Source organism: Meriones unguiculatus, chromosome 14, assembly GCF_030254825.1.
Source record: "Meriones unguiculatus strain TT.TT164.6M chromosome 14, Bangor_MerUng_6.1, whole genome shotgun sequence".
Lineage (NCBI taxonomy): Eukaryota > Metazoa > Chordata > Mammalia > Rodentia > Muridae > Meriones > Meriones unguiculatus.
The window spans coordinates 14,928,326-14,945,798 of record NC_083361.1 but is presented as its reverse complement, the minus strand read 5'-3'; the positions used below and the strand labels follow the sequence as shown (position 1 = coordinate 14,945,798).

The window sequence follows — 17,473 nt, the reverse complement described above, 5'->3', positions numbered from 1 at the left end:
TAACTTTGTCTGTATCCTGCACACCTCACTGTAAGTACTATTTGTTGCCATTTGGTCTCAATAAACTTAGGAGTTTAGAAAGTTTTTACTCTTCCTTAGTTTAAAGATTTTTCTAAACATTCTGAGTAAGTAGATTTTATTTTTCTAATTTTACCTCTTGTGTTAATTTCTATTTGGCTACAATAGTGTGACTTGTTTGCTTTTCTGGTTTTGCAAGTTACCAAGGCCTGATTTGTAGCCACCAGTTCATTTTCGTGAATCTTCTATGATCCTGCAAAAGGCTAACCATTCCCTTTTTGGTACAAGGTTCTCAATATATCTATTAAATTCAAGCAAAAGGGGGTGATTTGAATGAGAATGTTCCCCTTAGGCTCGTGTGTGTGAACACCCGGTCCCGGTGTGGTGGCACTGTCTGGGAGGACTGTTGAAGGGCCTATGTCACTAGAGGTGGACTTTGAGAGTTTAAAGACCTGTGGGAATGGTTCCTAGTACATGTGTACATGTGCGCCTCCCCCCACCTCACTTCATGCCTACGGGTCAGGATGTGAGCTCTAAGTTTGCTGTTCTAGCTGCTGTGCTGTTCGCTGCCCTGCCTCCCTGCCATGATGGTGATAAACTCTTATTTCTCTGGAACCATAACCTAAATAAACCCTTTTCTTCTGTAAGTTGCCTTAGTCGTGGTGCTTTATCACAGTAGTAGAAAATCAATACTACAGATTTTCAATAGTGTCATTTAACTTGCTAAGTCTTAAAAGTCTGGCCTTCAACTGCCCACATCAGAATACTAAGAGTGTTATTAAAAATGTGAGCTCTGAGCCTGCTCCCCAAAACCGTGTAAGCAGCTCCGTGTCACCCCCTGGGATGCAGAGACAAGATCTGTGAGTCCCCCTGTCCAGGCAGCCTAGCTACTCAGTGAGCTCCAGATTCTGTCTCAGAAAATGAGGTGGAGAGTAATTTCTAAAATCACTCAGAACTGACCCCTGACCTACCCACATGCACAGGAACATACATTTCTTTTCCCCGCTTCCCCAGCTCATCTCGCTTTACACCTAGAGATGCAGAGTAGGATCTGGGAGAAGGTGGCGTGCTTACAGTCTGTTCTGGCTTGTTTGTGATGCTGAGGTTGAGCTCGGGGCCTCAAGCACACAAGGCTAGCACTCATGCTCAGCTGCAGCCCCAGCCCAGCATTTGTATCTTTAATAAGCCTTCCTAGGAATGCTCAGTAACCAACTCCTGCCATAGGTCTCTGCTGTTGCTCTGTTTCACCAGGCTGACTCTCACAAATGTGTCCATTTCCCCTTACATTTCTTGAACTTGCATTATTTGCTTAACTACTTGTCCTTTTGTGTGTGATGGTGTCAGGATGACTCTGCATGGAGTGTACCTTTCATCTATATGAAAACATCAGTGTCGGTGTCTTTGCCTCATTAAAAGTAGGTGAGAAGGTCGGGGAGATGGCTTAGTGTTTAAGAGCACTGGATGCTCTTGCAGAAGACCTGGGTTTGATTTCTAGCACCCTCATGGCATCTCCCAACTATTTTTAACTGCAATCCCCTGGAATCTGATGCCTTCTTCTGGCTTCCATAGGCACTGCACACATGGTACACAGACATACATCCAGGCAAACACCCATGCACATAAACATTTAAAAACAAAGAAAAACAGAGTAGTTGAGGCTGCTCCATCTGAATGTTTATCCTCTGGATCTTGATTTGGACAAGATTGTTTAGACCTCTCTGCCCAATAGATTTTGTATGCTGCTTTTCTTTTTGTCTTTTGGACACTGTATTCTTATAAAGTCACTTGATATGATTTCTAGCATACTTAATTAGTCACCCTTTGGTGCTCTTCCGACTTAATTTATCTTTCTAGAAATGTTAATGATGAAATTAAAAGTTGTAAGATTGCTAGCTGCTTCTTTTTCATGGATGAGTTCCCCGTGCGTGTCTCTGGGGATGAGTCTCCCAACTTCTAAAGTCGGCTTCCACCTCTCCTGTCAAACTCTCTTTTCTTGGGTATTAGTTCTTTCTTAAATTAATCAGGTTTGATGCCTATCTTTCAAAGGGCTGAGTCACCAGAGCATCTGTCCCTTCTTTGTTGTCTTGTTGCCTCTTCCTGTGCTGCTTGTTGCCTCCTGACACCAGGGGAGGGGGTTGTGTGTGAGTATAGCTGCTTCATGCTCTGTAAGCTGGGGACCTTGGATTCTCCTCCAAATAGTAAGCTCTCTATCGACCTTGGGAAGGTTTCATTTTGGAGCATGCTCTGCTCTTCTCCTGCCCTTAAGCCTGCAAGTTGGCTTCGCTTGCACCCCTTAAAGCAGCTACGGCAGCAGGCTGCAGGGCTTCCTCTTGCTTGCTCCCGGCTGACTCAGCTGTATGCACACACAACTGTGCACAGAAACCGGGCCACAGTAGCCTTCTGCTGTGCTGTGCTGCCCTTATTTGGTTTGTGGCTCTCTCTGCCCCCAGTTCTTCAGGAATGTGCTCTGTGCCTCTCGGAAGTCCCCAGCCATTCCTCGGCAGCAGTCTCATTTGGTCTTTAAAAATCCAGACCTATCCAGCTTCCTGTCTCTGGGTCCTCCAGCCGGCCCCTGCTCTACGCAGGCACAGGCATGGATGCTGAGATGGGTGACGCTGAGAGGTTTGTCTGGGGCTCCTGGTTAGGCCAGTGCCAACAGGCTCTCCTAGCACATGCACCTGAACTGCTGGTCTTTCACCTCTGCCACCCTGCCTTCTTAGACGCACTGGCTTGCCTTTAGTGGTAGACGAGCAGGCAGAACATTAGGATACTTCATCAGTACATCTAGCACAGAAGAGGAATTAGTCAGTGGAAATCCAGGTATGGCAAAATACACCAGAAAACTAAAAATACTGTACAATATTTATTTGTGTTTTTTTGCATGTATACGTGTGTTATGTATGTGCATGAATATATGCATGTTCACATGTGTGGGCTCATGCCCGTATGCATGTGTGTGAGTGCATATCTGTTGCGTGTGTGAATATGTATAGGTGTGTGTGTGTGTGTGTGTGTGTGTGTGTGTAGGTCCAGCAGTTGTTTTCCTTGGTCATTCTCACTTTGCTCATTGAGGCAGAGTCTCTCTCTGAACCCACAGCTCGTTGATTCTGGCTAGTCTACTTAGATCGTTCGCCCTGCTGATCCCCTGTCTCTGCCTCCCAAATGCTGGAATTATAGTTGGTTACCTTGCCTGCCCAGCTTCTGTGTAGACCCAAACTCCGGTTTACACGTTTACATGATAAGCACTTTATCTGTTGAACCATCTTCTCATCCCTTGTTGAATATTTGAATAGACTATAATTCACATATTTCCTAGTCATAGTTCTATGGAAACAGATGTAGAAGACTGTGATTTTAAAATGGACAGAGCACAGCTGGGTATGATGAGACACTCCTATAAACTCAGAAAGCAGGAGGTAGAGACAGAAGGATCAAAAGTTCTAGGCTAGGCTGACTACATAAGTCCAAAGATAGCTTGGGAAACGTAGTGAGACCCTGATTCATGAAACCAAGAGCTGAAGCTGTAACTCAGTGGGTAGAGCACATACCAGCCATGTGCAAGGTTCTGGGGTCCACTGTTTCACCCCCAGTATTTAAACACACATATGCACACACTGACCTTACATTTAAATACACACATACCTCAGGATTTACATACACAGACACACACACACACACACTGACCTCACCATTTAAATACAGACACACACACCTCAGGATGTACACACACAGAATAGAGTAGGCCCTAAAGTTAAGTCACAAGTGATGTGCTGTGAGCACTTTGTGACGTAAGAGAGCCTGGGCTGTGGGAGAGGACAGATGGCCAATCATGAGTCCCATGAGCACACATCTTCTTTTTCCTGTCCATTGCTCTGCCCCTTGCCTTGATCACCTCTGTCTGCTTATGAGGGACAGATATTTTCATCAAAAATATTTATTTTTAGTTAAATTTTTAACATTTGTTACTTAGTTAAGTATGTGGTTATGCACATGTGTGGGTATCAAAGGAAAGCTTGTAGTAGTGGGCTTCTTCCTTCCGTGTGGTTCTGGGAATTGACCCCATTAGGTCACCACTCTAGTGCAAGCATCTGAGCCATCTGTCTGGCTCCAAGTCTTTTTTCTTTTTTATGTTTAGGGGTACTTTGGTTGCGTATATGTCTGTGCACCATGTTTGTGCCTAGTTTCCACACAGGCTAAAAAGGGCATCAGATCCCTCAGCACTGGAGCTGCACATGGTTGTGAACCACCATGTGGGTGCTGGGAATTTAACCCAGGTTCTCTGGAAAAGCAGTCAGTGTTCTTAGCCATCATGCTAGTCCCACAATTATTAATTTTAAAAATTCTATTTATCGCAGCCAGGTGTGATGGTACACACCTTTAATCCCAGCACTTGGGAGGCAGAGGCAGGTGGATATCTGAGTTTGAGGCCAGCCTGGTCTACCAAGTGAGTCCAGGACAGTTGGAGCTACACAGAAAAATCCTGTCTCGAAAAACCAAAAAAAGAAAAAAATTACACTTATTTATGTTTGCATATGTATATTTATCTTGCATGTATACTTGTGGAGGTCAGAGGCTAATTTCTGCAAATTAGTTCTCTCCTACCATATGAGTTCTGGGGATCAAACTCAGGTCATCAGGCTTGGCAGCAATTGCTTTTGCCCACTGAGTCACTTCACTGATCCCCAAACTGTTTCTTGAATGAATGAATAAGAATAACATATCAATCAACCAGTGCAGAATAGAAGGCCTTTTAGGCCCAGGAAGGTGGTGTGAATGAACTTAAACCACTTCAATCCCTTCTCTAAGGGTAGTCCAGGCTGTAGTGCTCCATCCACTCACGCTCACAAGTACTGTCTTTGGGACTTCTCAGAAAAGACTCATGGATCCAGAAATGTCATTCCACCAAAGGAGAGTGGACTGGCTTGCTTCATGGCAGCAGGACATGGGAGCCAGCTGTACACACGAAAGCAGAGTGCGCTGAAGCCAGGGCCAAGCTATAACTTACAAAGACTCCCTCAAAGCTTCTACCAGTTCTCAGAGTATCATCAACTGGGGACCAAGGGTTCCCATCAGCACCTCATGTGAGACATTTGACATCCAGACCACAGCACATACGTAGGCATGTACTGGCTCCCGGCAGCTTTGTGTCAGAGGTTACTAGTTCCCTGCTGATCAACGACAGCAGGCACCCAGCGCATACCTTCAGTTCTTCTGGAGACCATCTGCTCTTGTTAGCATCTGGCAGGAAATCAGTGTGCTCAGTAGCCTAGCCCTGGACCCTGCCTTTCAGTATCTGAACACCGGCTCTGCCATTACTAGTGTGACCTTGGGCTTGTCCTTCATGCCGCTGAACCAAAATGATGCCATCCACTGCAGAGCATCAGAGGACTGAAAGGAGGTACACAGAGAATTTAGCTGGTATATGATGTAAGCAGCAGCTTGGTAGTTCAAGCTGCTATGGCTGCTACCGATGACATGGATATTGTTACTGGCATTTGAGAGTCACCTAGTTTCCACTATTTGCCCAGTAGAGAGAGGAGGCTTGTGGATGGACGCTCAGATCCTGGCCATCGAATTCTAGCTACATTTCAGTAGTGGTTCTATAGCCACACCTATCCTCAGTATCCGGTCTCCTACCTCTTCCAACTCACCATGGGAAGGGCATTTTGTGCCCAGTCATCAGCTCAGTTTCTGTGTTGCCTGCACCCTGGCCTCCACATGGAAGGCTCGGAGGGGTGTTCCTGAACTCATTTGAAACATTGAGCACTGAAATTGAATATAACCAAGTTTTAAAGCAAAGTATAAAGTAAGTTTTCCTGGAGAAAATTCTGGGTGACAACTTCAAAGCCTCTCATAGATCCCACAGCAGGGTACCACTTTGAAGTGCAGACAGATTGGATTTCAAAGCCACCATTCCAGCCAAGGTCCTGCTCTGGCAGATGGGAGGTCCTGAATGGGCTCCTCTCTAGGGGAACCAGCTTCTTAGCTCAGCTCCCCTTTGCCTCTGGAACAGATGGTTTCTGACCACATGAGCATCCCAGGTTCCCCAGGTCACTCCCTTCCTGTGAGCAAATGGAGTCTTTTTCTCGGTGAAAAAGAACAGCCGTGCAGAGTCTAGGCTGTGTGTGTGTGTGTGTGTGTGTGTGTGTGTGTGTGTGTATGTGTAAATACTGTATGGTCTTTAAATTTACATTGACTTTGTGGAAGGAAAAGAAAGCAGGTTGAAACAGGGATTATTGAAATTCACTTTCTTTGTCATGAAAAATATTAGTTTTTTTAAATTATTATTCTCATATATTACATTCCAAACACAGTTTCCCCTCCCTCTACTTTTCCCAGCCTGTTCCCCTCCACTCTACCACTTCCCCTCTCCCCAGATCCACTCCTTCTCTATTTCCCTTCCAAAAAAATGAGCAGGCCTCCCAGGGATATCAACTCAACATGGCATAACAAATTACAACACTAGGCACAAACACTTATATCAAGGCTGGACAAGGCAACCCAATAGGGAGAAAAGGGTCCCAAGTGCAGGTAAAAGAGTCAGAGATACCCCCTACTCCCACTGTTAGGAGTCCCACAGGAAAACCAAGCTACACAAGCATAACATATACGCAGAGGACCTAGCACAGATATGTGAAGGCTCTGTGATTGTCACTTCAATTTCTGTGAGCCCCTGTGAGCTCTGCTTAGTTGGTTCTGTGGGCCGTGTTTTTATGGCATCAACCTCTATGGCTCCTGCAGTCCTTCCTCCTCTTCTGTCAGGTTCCCTTGGCTTCACCTGGTGTTTGGCTGTGGGTCTCTGTATCAGTTGCTGGATGATGCCTTTTTGATGACAATTGGATTAGGCACCAATTTATGATCCATCAGCTTAGTAAATAATGAACTGACATGGAGTCATGGGAATTGTCATTTGCTTTTTTTTTTTTTTTTTTTCTGCTAGCTCCCCTAGCACACCACGTGCTCTGGTGAAGGCAGAGGTCTTGTCTCCTTGTTTCTACTGTGACTAGCCATGAGACCCTGATTCATAAAAGCAAGACTAGGGCTATCACTCAATGGTAGAGCACTTACCTGCCATGTATAAGGTCCTGGGTTACATCCCCAGCATTTAAATACATACATATACACACTGCAGTGTGGGCTGTGGGCCCTAAAGTTAAGGCACAAGTGATGTGCTCTGAACAGTTTGTGGCCCAGGAGCCCCTGGGGAGCTGGGCATCTTTCATGGAATGGCTAACTACTCCTTCATGCTCCCTGTTGGTGGGCCATGTGGAATGCAGGCAAGGCAGCCTTAACTGTGGCTTTCCTAGAACGAGTAAGGACTGGTGGCTAGGAGCACAAGTTCCACCTCTGCTGTTTAATCACTGTGAGCAGTTACATGGGCTGAGGGGCTCTGTTCTTTAGGGATCCCCACAAATACAGGGCTGTAGCCCATAAGTGTGGACTTGCCTGTGGACGTGCAAGTGAAGTGACAGAAGATCCCTGTTCATTGCCCTGGCTGTAGGGTCCCAGTGGCTCATGCCTGGAACTGGCTGTGGATAGAGCTTCCCTCTGCCTTGCATATCAGTGGGGACTGTTCTGGGTCCCAGGACAGAGTGGGATTTCAAGGAGCAGTGATAGGAATCACCTCCTGGCTGGCTTTCATTTCCGCATCTTAAAAGTAACTGGGGTAAAATACAGGGGTTCATGAACAGAGAAGGTCTTCCTAGAAACTTAAGCTCCCCTCCTTGAGAATTAGTACCAAGTTCAAGTGGTCATGGTTTTTTTTTTTGTTTTTGTTTTTTTGTTTTTTTTGTCTGACTGGGTTATTGTGAAGATCAAAGGAGAAGGACCTGAGTGTTGTACAGAGCTCAGAGCATTATTCTGCTGTAAAAGGTTGAGTTGAAGCTGATGCTGCCTGCCATTCAACAGCAGGCCACCCAGGAACTCATGTTTCCCTGGAGAGAAAGAGTAAGTCTCTTGACCTCCATTTGCCCCCCCCCACAGCCAGACTTTGATGACATGAGCCACGACCTCAGTGTGGCTCCCATGAAGCCCACACAGACTATCTCAGCATTATCTTTGAATACCCGTGGTGAATGTATGCTTGCTCTAACACAGGGCTTCTTAACCTCAACACAGTAGGCGCTGTGACCAGATAATTCTTTGAAGTGGATGCTGTCCACTGCCTTCCAGAAAGTCCAGCAGCATTGTTGCCGGCTCCCACCTACTAACTGTCAGCAGCACTTTCTCTCTACACGCGTTGTGATTAAAGTAGCTCTCGTCATTGCCAAATGTCCTCTTGTTAGGGACAACTATGCCAGTTCAGACCATGGCTTCATTATCACAATGCAGTGTGTCAGGCAGGGTATGGCATTTGATGTAGGTCAAAGTATGGCTCAGAGGAGTAAACGAATTTGGTAAGGGGCCTTTGCTGTTACCACACGTAAGGTGTGGAGATGTGTCCTGTCCCTGCTAAGGCACCATCCAGGCTTCCATATAGTTTACTCATTCGGCAAGTATTTACCAAGCCCCACAGTGCTCCAGACAGTAGTGCAGTTGCTAAGTAACCAGCCCTAGTGCTGGTACAGGGTGGGACAGTGGGAGAAGTTGCTGGAAAAGACACGCGTTTATATTGAGTTTCTGCTGCTGCTACAACTTCCCATTGCCTTAGCAGCTTACCTGACAGTACTGGGAGTCGGAGATTCAATCTCACTGTTTGAGGCTAAACTCAAGGTGTTGGCAGGCCTGTGTTTCTTCTGCAGGCTCCAGGAAAGAACCTGGGTCCTAGAGGCACCTGCTTTGCTTGCTCCATTCTTCACAGTCAGAGCCAGCATCTTCTCCTCTTCCTGGTGTCTGCTTCCATTCTTAGATCTTGCTGATGTTGCTCTTCCTGCCTCTCTCTTATGATTACCCTATAATTACATCAGGCCTGCCTTGGTGGTCTTGGCAAATCACCTTTGCCATAGAAGGGCACATGTTTTCAGGTCCCAGGGAGCATCTTTTGGGGACTTTTATTAAGTCTACTGTTATCCACTACCTACCCCCTCCCCAACAAGATTCACATCTATTTTACTTATAGAACAACAAACACAGACATTTGAGACAAGAAGAAGACAGGAACCCTTAAACTCAAGCAATATCAAGGCCATTCTAGCCCTGGTAGTAATTCTGTGTCTGGACTCCACTCTCTCTGCCCTGGTGAGGTCCTCAGAGACGACAGCATGTGTTTGTGGATGAGTCTGTCCTGGGCCCCTTCTGTGCCAGTAGACCAGCACTCTGGCAGCCTTTTTTTTCCCCCTCCATCTTGCCTTGCATGCTGAAGTTCTAGCCTTAGTGTTTCTGGTAGCTGAGTGTTCTCAGAAACCACATGGAGTTACTATGTATGTCTGTAGGATTCCCTTCATTAGACTCTCCTTTTCCTCTCCAATCTTTCTTGGATAATCCTGTCTCTGCTAAAGTAGCCCAAGGAATCCACAAACCATAGGGGAGAGCTTGCCATTGCTTTGGTTTTCTCTCTAGGATGTGCTTTCCTGGCAGTAGGTCTGCTAATGTCAGCTTTTTCTGCAAGCTGGGTAGAAGAAAGGAGGCCTCAGGTTCCCTTCCCTCAGGTCTGTCTCCTGCCTCTTGCATTCTGCTCAGCAGCTATTGGAAAGAAGACCTTCAGCTCTTCACCTAGAAATCTGCCCAGCTAAATACCCAGGCTCAACACTGATGAGCTCTGTGTCCTATGGAACCCCAGGAAATAGCTGTGTCAGTGTTCACCACGTGGCAGGATCGCTGTCTTCTAGCTTCGTGTCCCTCGTTTCCTAAGCCAGCGGCAGCTCTCATATCCAGGTTTCTATCATTGTCAGTTTGGGTTCTCCCACTTATTTTAGATACACATACAATAAATTTAAATGATGATAACGGATTAAGCCTCTGAAACTGTAAGCAAGCCCCAATTAAATGCTTTGTTTTATGAGAGTTGCCTTGGTGGTGGTGTCTCTTCACAGCATGACTAAGATCAGGTACCATAAGTGTTACTCATTCCCTCACATCCATTCCCCTCTGATCTTTGTTTTCCCATCTTCAAAGCAACACCAGCACTCTGGCTTAGGTGCTGCTGGATGTTAGGTGGAGTTATTCTTTGTTTCAGAAGGTCTATTTTCATACAAGTTCTTACATTTCACGTCTCCTGGGCTTTCTGTAGGAACCGAAAAAAGGTCTGGGACTTAGCACAGACCTCCAGACGCAAGAGGATGGCTCCAGTGACGAGTATGACTCCATTGAGGAAGATGTCCTCTCTGAGACCGAGGCCGAGGACCTTGTACTGCCAGGCCATACCAGAGATGAGTTCCCTCTTCCCAGCCAGGATGTCCCCAAGGACCAGGAACTGGAAGGCCGGCCTCCCCAGGGGACAGACACCCTTGTGGTGATGGAGTTTAACCCAGCTTCTAAAAGTGAGCTTTTCTCCTGAGCCTTTTCTGGCCTGTGTGTCTCAGCACCTAGTCTAAGGACGTAATGTTCCACAGTGCTTGACGTTCAGTATTCCAGACCAGCGGTGAACCAGCTGGGCCCTGTGCACTGCAGAGGGAAAGGCTCCGTAGGCTCCCAAAAGACCATGGAGACTGACTGCATGTGTCGTGGGAGACTTAGCGGCATCTGCATTCCAGCTGGCCGACGTAAAAGAAAGCTAGTTATTGCCTTGGATAACGGTAAAGGCCAGAGCCGGAGTAGGGCCCATTGCCTTCCCCTGTCCTTCCTCCTCTTCTCTATCTCCTCTTTTCTTCTACCCTCTTTCCTCCTCTCCTCCCTCCTATTGCTTCCCCTCTTCTATCAGATTTCCCTTGAGTTAGGTCCAGTCTGAGGCAGCTTTCAGGCATTTAGAGGCACAGTTGCCTTCATAGGATGCATGGGCCTTGTAGCACCACTAGAAAGTCAGTTTCTCTTTCCCAAAAGTCCCAGGTTTGGCTCTCAGAAAATCACAGTAGTAAGTCTACCACAGGTCACTGCACAGTGATAAGGTCAGGACTTACCTCTCTGGGGCTGGCGAGCCAGGCTAGCCGATAGGATTAAGTGTGATTGTCTCCACCCGTTCATGTGCAGGGGTGGTGTGGTTAACGGGAATCTGAGGGAATAAGAAGGAAGCTAGGGAGGTAGAACCAGCTGCTGTCCACCAGAGGAGGTTTTTCAGAAAGCAACCTTGGAAAGTAGAGGGAACACTAGGGGCTCGGGGCTCGGGTAGGGGGACATGTGTTTATAGGTGACCTCTGACCACTACAGCAATGCTGGTGGGGATGGGTCTGGCTGCTGTAGCTGGAGCAGTCGGGGCAGCCTTCCCAGTAGAGGCAGTGCTGGGCCCAGCCTTCCTGGGGAAGGGAACAGCAGGCATAAGGGCTCCAAGGGGGTCGAGTCTTACTGTTCCAAAGCACAAGGAAAGGGTCAGTGTGGCCAGAGCCCACTGAGTGAGCAGGGGAGTGTGTTAGTGAACACCTCATGCTCGGGTAGTCACCTCCTGGGTTTGCTTATTTCTTGAGACAGGAGGTCCCTGAGTACAGCCTTTGGGGTCTTTGGGTGTTTTCTCACCTGCCCTTGAGCCTCCTCCCAACACTTGACCTGTGTGTGACTTTCATGCCCTTCAAAGGTTTGACATGCTGGTTACATTTCCCCATATATATGAAGATACAGAAATGCATTCAGGGCTGGGGCTGAGGCTCAGAGTGGAGTACTAGCCCACCATGCCTGACACCTGCTTCTAGAGTCTGTCCCCAGCGCCACATACACACAAATTCATAAAAACCATCTGTCACCTGGCATCAGAAATCTCCTGTGTGCTGCCATGCTAAGGGCTCTTGTGGAAACAGTGATCTGAAGAGGGTGGGTTTGGCAGCAGTCTACACCTCCAGCCAGGACAGGCTTCAGCTCCCAAGCCCTCATCAGGCCTTTGCATGTGCTGGCCCCATATCCGGGCTGGCCCTGCCTTGGTGGCCTGGTAATCCGCTACTCACCCACAAGAATCCCTCTTCGTCATCACCCCATGCACCCTTGCCAACCTTGTCCTCTGGCTCTATGCTTCATGACTTCTGTCTGCATCCTATTTTCTCATCTGTTCAGCTCTCCTTTTCTCCTGCTAGACAATGAGCCCCTGAGGACTGTGAGTGCATTTTACTGTGCCCTTTCATCTCCAAGATGCCCTTGCTGGCACCATTACTTGCACCAATTAAAGCCAGCGCCTCATTGGCTAGCCAACCACCCTGACTTTTTGAGCAAGTGCCTCATCCCAGTTGCTGTCTCTGTGCATGCGCACACTGTTAGGAAGAGCCTCTCCTGTCTGGAAATGTTAGACACTGAAACCTGTGTCTGTTCCAAGGTATCTCATTTATTTATCAGTGCTGTCTACAGTATTCCCAAAATCCTCGACTAGCAAGGTTCCTGGCACAGAAGAGTTCAATAAATATTTGTTGAGTGAATAAGTGAGCAAATGGTAAACAAATGTCTGAGCCCTGCTCTCCCTGTGTTCAGCGGCTGATAGAATCCATTGCTTCCCCACAGGTAATAAAATGGAGCGGGTTTTATCCGCTAAGCGGAAGGACAATGCTGAAGTCTTCATTCCCAGCAAACCAGAGTTGGTCCTGAATCCACAGCCCCCCACTGTGTTCCCAGACCAGGAGAGGGCCTGCTCCAGTAAGATTTGAGGGTGCTGAGTAAGGTGGGGGGCAGGTTGAGTGGGTGCTCCCAGTGGGCACTGTGATGAAGGAGTTGCTTCTTCCTTATCCTCCTTGGAGGGCTGAGATGACCTTGAGCCAATGTTGATTCAGAGTTCTCCAAAGAAACAAAGACTATGAGGAGGAGTTTCCTGCATGGTTATGGGGGTTGGCAAGTTTAATCTGCTGGTAAGTTTGTGGCCAGAGGTCTGGTCAGGGCAGCACCCAAGCATTATATGGTTCACAACACCAAATCCAATAGTAGGGAAAAACTTGCAAATACAGGACATGGGGCTAGGAGATGACCCAGGAGTTAAAGTGGCTGCTGCTCAAGCCTAAGGACCTGGGTTTGAATCCCCAGCACCACGTGCAAAGCTATAGCAGCACACCTGCAATCCCAGCATTGAGGAGGCAGAAATAGGATGATTCTGGGGCTTGCCGGTTGGCTAGTCACACCAAATCAGTTTAGGTTTAGTGAGAGACCCTGTCTCAAAAAAAAAAAAAAAAAAAAAAAAAAATCAATGTGGAAAGTGATAAAGACACCTGACATCAGCCTCTGGTTTCCACACATATGTATACCTGCAGATGTGTGTGTGTGTGTGTGTGTGTGTGTGTGTGTGTGTGTGTGTATGTGCAGCACACACATACATCTACTTTACAAAAGCTCACAAGACAGGTAATTTTCAATAGCAACTATATAAAAAAGAATATCCGTCTAAGAAACTGAGAAGTGCAAAGGCAGGGTGACCTTCAGGTACAGCTGTATCTATCTAGTGCCCGCAGGGCTCCTCTGTCCTTCCTGTCCTTCCAGTAAATACCTGTCTGAGAAGGGAGGGCCCAGAGAAGCCAGAGAGCAAAGATGGGGTAGGAAAGCTAAGGTTTGGCAGTAGTATGGGGTCCTGGTTTGTCATGCAGTAGAGAGTCGGGCAGCCAGGCCCCAGGGCTGGTGAATGCGGGTGGACACAGGTCCCAGCCTCTCATCGTTGTGGCTCTAACCATGAGGTGTCGCAGCCCAGCAGGGCTGTTGCCCCAGCTAGTTACTGGAAGGAGGTAGGTCAAGGTCAGCAGGTCATGGCCACTGCAGCTGATGGGGTCATAGAGGTACCCTCTGCCGAAATGCTTTAGCTGGCCCGAGATTACGGTGGAGCCTGTGTGCAGGCAGAACTCTGGTGGCTCTGGCTTTACTGACTTTGAACAGAGAAGAGCTGGGAAGGAAGAGGAGGGTGATGGGACAAAGCAGAAAGACTGTTGCGCCCCAGCAGCAGCCTCCCAGTGGCCCCTGTGACTCCCGGTCAAGTTCCTCACTGCAGACTCCTTGTTCTTGGACGGGTTTCTTTCCCAGCATAAGAAGTTTGATTGTTGTTGCCTGTGTACAAATGACTTAGAGTCGGGGTCCTGCACTGGTAGCCATGCATTTTCCTAGCCAACCTGTTCTGTATCTGAGACTTTACTCTTAGAGGGATGTGCTATGATTAATTTTATCCATATGCAAGTAATAACATGAAGAGCCAGTCCTAACAAAGTCCTACACAAGCCGCTAAGGTGCACCAGGATGACACCTGCAAACAGTGCAGTCAGTAACTATTGCACTACCAACACCATCAAAGGGAACAAGCAGAAAGACATTAAGGAATCTGCCCAAGGTCACACAGCCAGCAAAGCCAGTATTGAGAACCTGGGCTGTAGAGGCTCCTTCACTTTTACTGATTCCCCATGCAGCCCTTCATTTGCTAATTAAGCTGCTCGTTGCATAGAGCACATCCGGTCAGCCTCATCCTAAGCAACAGCAGTTCTAAAATCCAAGTTTCAGTCACTTGCTACAGGCTTTTCTAGTGTTCACTCAAGTGTTGTTATTAATATTACTATTATTTTAAGTTACTTTTCCCAATAGTGGGTGTGGAACCTATAGTTTCAGTTCCTGTTCCTGTGATAAAGTACCCAGACAAAAGCAATGTGTGGAGAGGGGACTTCTTTTAGCTCACCGTTCTTGGTTATGATCTCCATCACGGCAGAGAAGTCAAGGCAGGACCTTGAAGCAGCTGGTCACATCTCTAGTCAGGAGCAGAGAACAAATGCATGTACACACACTCAGCTCACTTTCTCTATTGTCACAGTCCAGACCCAAACCCAGGGAAGGGTGCCACCTGCTTCTTGGCTGGGCCTTCCCATATCAATTAATGTAATAAAGATAATCTCTCACAGACGTGCCCAGCCTGACAGTCCCTCATTGAGGAGGACTGTCAGGCTGACAGTTAAAACTAAGCATCAGAGAACCCAAGACCTCACACTTTACCACGGTCCACACTGTAGCCTTGACCGATGTCTATTCCTATTCCTATTTAACACTTTTTTTTTAAAGAGCAATAGCATTTGAACTAAAGTCATCGTGCACACTGAATTTGTTTCCAGGGCTCTCTGCACAAAGCACCTCGCACAGTTGCGTAGACAAATCAAGGCATTGACAGGCACAGGCTCTACAGGTACAGGGAAGGTTGCTCCAGGCTCTCTCCCATCTTTTGTAGCTCTGTGGCTTGTGGCAGAGCTACCCCGGCTCATGGCATTTTCCCATATATGTATCTCTGTATCCAAACTTGGCAGTTCCGTAGGCACCAGCCACATTGTACTCACCCTGTGGACAGATCTTTGCTTCATCCCTTGCAGAGACCATTTTTCCAAATGAAGACACATCCATATACACGGGGGCTAGGATTCAGTAGATCCTAGCGTGCACGCAGATGTGTGTGCAAGTGTGTGTGTGCTGTTAGTGACTAAACCAGAGCCTTGCACATATAGTGCCACAGAACCATATCTCTAACCCATCAACACCTTCTTAGAAGATATGAGCCAAGACTGAGCGAAGCAATATTACTTTGACAGAGCCTAATTAACTAATTCATAATATTCTTCTCTTCCAAGTTTAGCCATGGTCTAACAGATTCAGGAGATGAGGGAAAGGGGAAACAAGAGCAAGAAATGAGAAGGAGCCCAGGGGTGGATGACGAATGTCTGATGTGGACACATTCCTGGCTCCATGGCAGAGAAACACACAAATGAATAGGAATCTACACGTCACCAAGTCATCTACAGGAAGTCCTATTACCCACAGTTCCTGGGGATTGTTTCTTAGATGCTGCTTGAGATGGAGTACTCACTTTGAACAGATAGGCTATTCCGTAAACCTGACTCTTTAACCAGCCAAATGTATCAAGTTTGGTAACTGAGGTGAAAATGGAGAGCTGGCCTTGTTACCACAATGTTCTAGCTACAATTGGATCACAGTGGCCAAAGCTGTCTTCAAAAGCCAGCAGACTGATGACCGGGCCAGCCATAGATGGCTTTGCAGACAATGTCACAAGGATACAGCACCTCTCAATACACCTAAAGGATCTCTCTCTTCTCCCAGGATGGGGAAATGATGGTCTCTTGTCTGACCCCAGATAAAGCACTTGGCTTTGTTATGGGTATAGGTTACAGGGAAGGTGGATGTCAAGCAGAGGGAGCTGGAATATTCACCCCACTAAGGGAACAAGGAGCCAAAGACAATCTGAGAGAGCATTGGAGCCAGCACCCCATTCCCCCACAGATTCTGAGGCGGGGGCTGCTCATGAATGTTAAATTGCGCATGGGAGGTTGGTTATGGTTTAGGTGTATAAAAAGATGCTCACTGTCTTTCTTGCAAATGAGCCTTTCATTGTTATGGTTACCTCTCATCACTTGTGTCTTTTTTTTTTTTTTTCTGTCAGTTTCTTTGACCAGTGTTTATGGCCTGTATCTTGCTTTCATTCTTTTCCTTTCAAACTTCCTACATCTCTATATTAAGGTTTGGTTTTTGTAAGCAGAATGCAATTGCCTTTTATTTTTATCCTCCAACAATCTGTGTGTTTTAATGGGAGCACTTAGTCCATTTACATTTAATGTAATTGCTGATATATTTGAGTTTAAACCTGCAATCTTATTATCTATTTTTTTATTTGTTTTGGCTGTTTCACATCTCTTCCCTTTCTTGCCTTCTTTTGAACCAATTGCCTTGTATTATTCCTCTTTCCCCTCCCTATTAGCTTGTTAGTTATGCATTCTTTTATTCTCTTACTCATTACTAGAGATTGCAGTGTGCATTCTTGACTTACTAGCATCTACTTTAAATTAGCGCATTTACTGATTTTAGTTCAGTGGAAAGACCTTCAGCTTAAAATGTGTACCTCCTCCCCTATCAAAGGCTATCACTATTCATTTTAACTCCCTGCAGGTTTTTAATCCCATTAGATGTCATTATTATGGCTGTTGTTATTGTTTTGTATAGTCAGTATTAATTCTGAGGCATCTACACTGTGAACCTTTCCACATCCCTGACTCCTAGCTGTTTCCAGGTCGCTTTCACATTCAGACTGTCACCTCCTTGAGTCCATTACAAGCCTTTCTCAGCTTTCACCTCGTGGCAGCTCCTCTCAGCATCATGGGTACGTACCTTAGGGAGGAGTCCTCCCAGCGGTTGTGCTCACCTTCTGCCTGTCTGCTCCTGGCCTGTACTATTTCACAGTCTCTTCTTTCCCCATGTCTTCAAACACAGTCCTTTTTACACACTGACTTCTGTAATATTCAAACCAGGTTTTCTAGCTGTGCTCCAGTAAAAGATTGCTTGTTAACTTAACTAGTCTGCCATTCTAAAAGGGTAACTCATTTCCTCTCTAAAACACTGTTTCTCTTCTTACTCCCTTTTCTCTGGCCAAGGTCATACCACTGACCTTATGTCAATTAAACATGCACATAACATGTAGCGCCATTTTCCTCGCTCA

At 46.7% G+C, this 17,473-nt stretch overlaps 1 protein-coding gene across 7 annotated transcripts in view; it reads left to right on the top strand.

Moving 5' to 3' along the window:
- Katnip (katanin interacting protein) overlaps positions 1 to 17,473 on the top strand; it is a 171,949-nt gene that overhangs the window by 82,011 nt on the left and 72,465 nt on the right. For 6 of the 7 annotated variants that reach the window (XR_009585450.1, XM_060366866.1, XM_060366869.1 and 3 more), the window contains 2 exons: positions 10,187 to 10,436; positions 12,529 to 12,660. The exons of the other annotated variant lie outside the window; for it this stretch is intronic. Coding sequence is in view for 5 of the 6 variants with exons in the window: in XM_060366866.1 (XP_060222849.1) it covers positions 10,187 to 10,436; positions 12,529 to 12,660 (382 nt within the window). In the remaining variant the exon portion in view is untranslated. The remainder of the gene's footprint in view (positions 1 to 10,186; positions 10,437 to 12,528; positions 12,661 to 17,473) is intronic. 7 annotated transcript variants of the gene reach the window in all.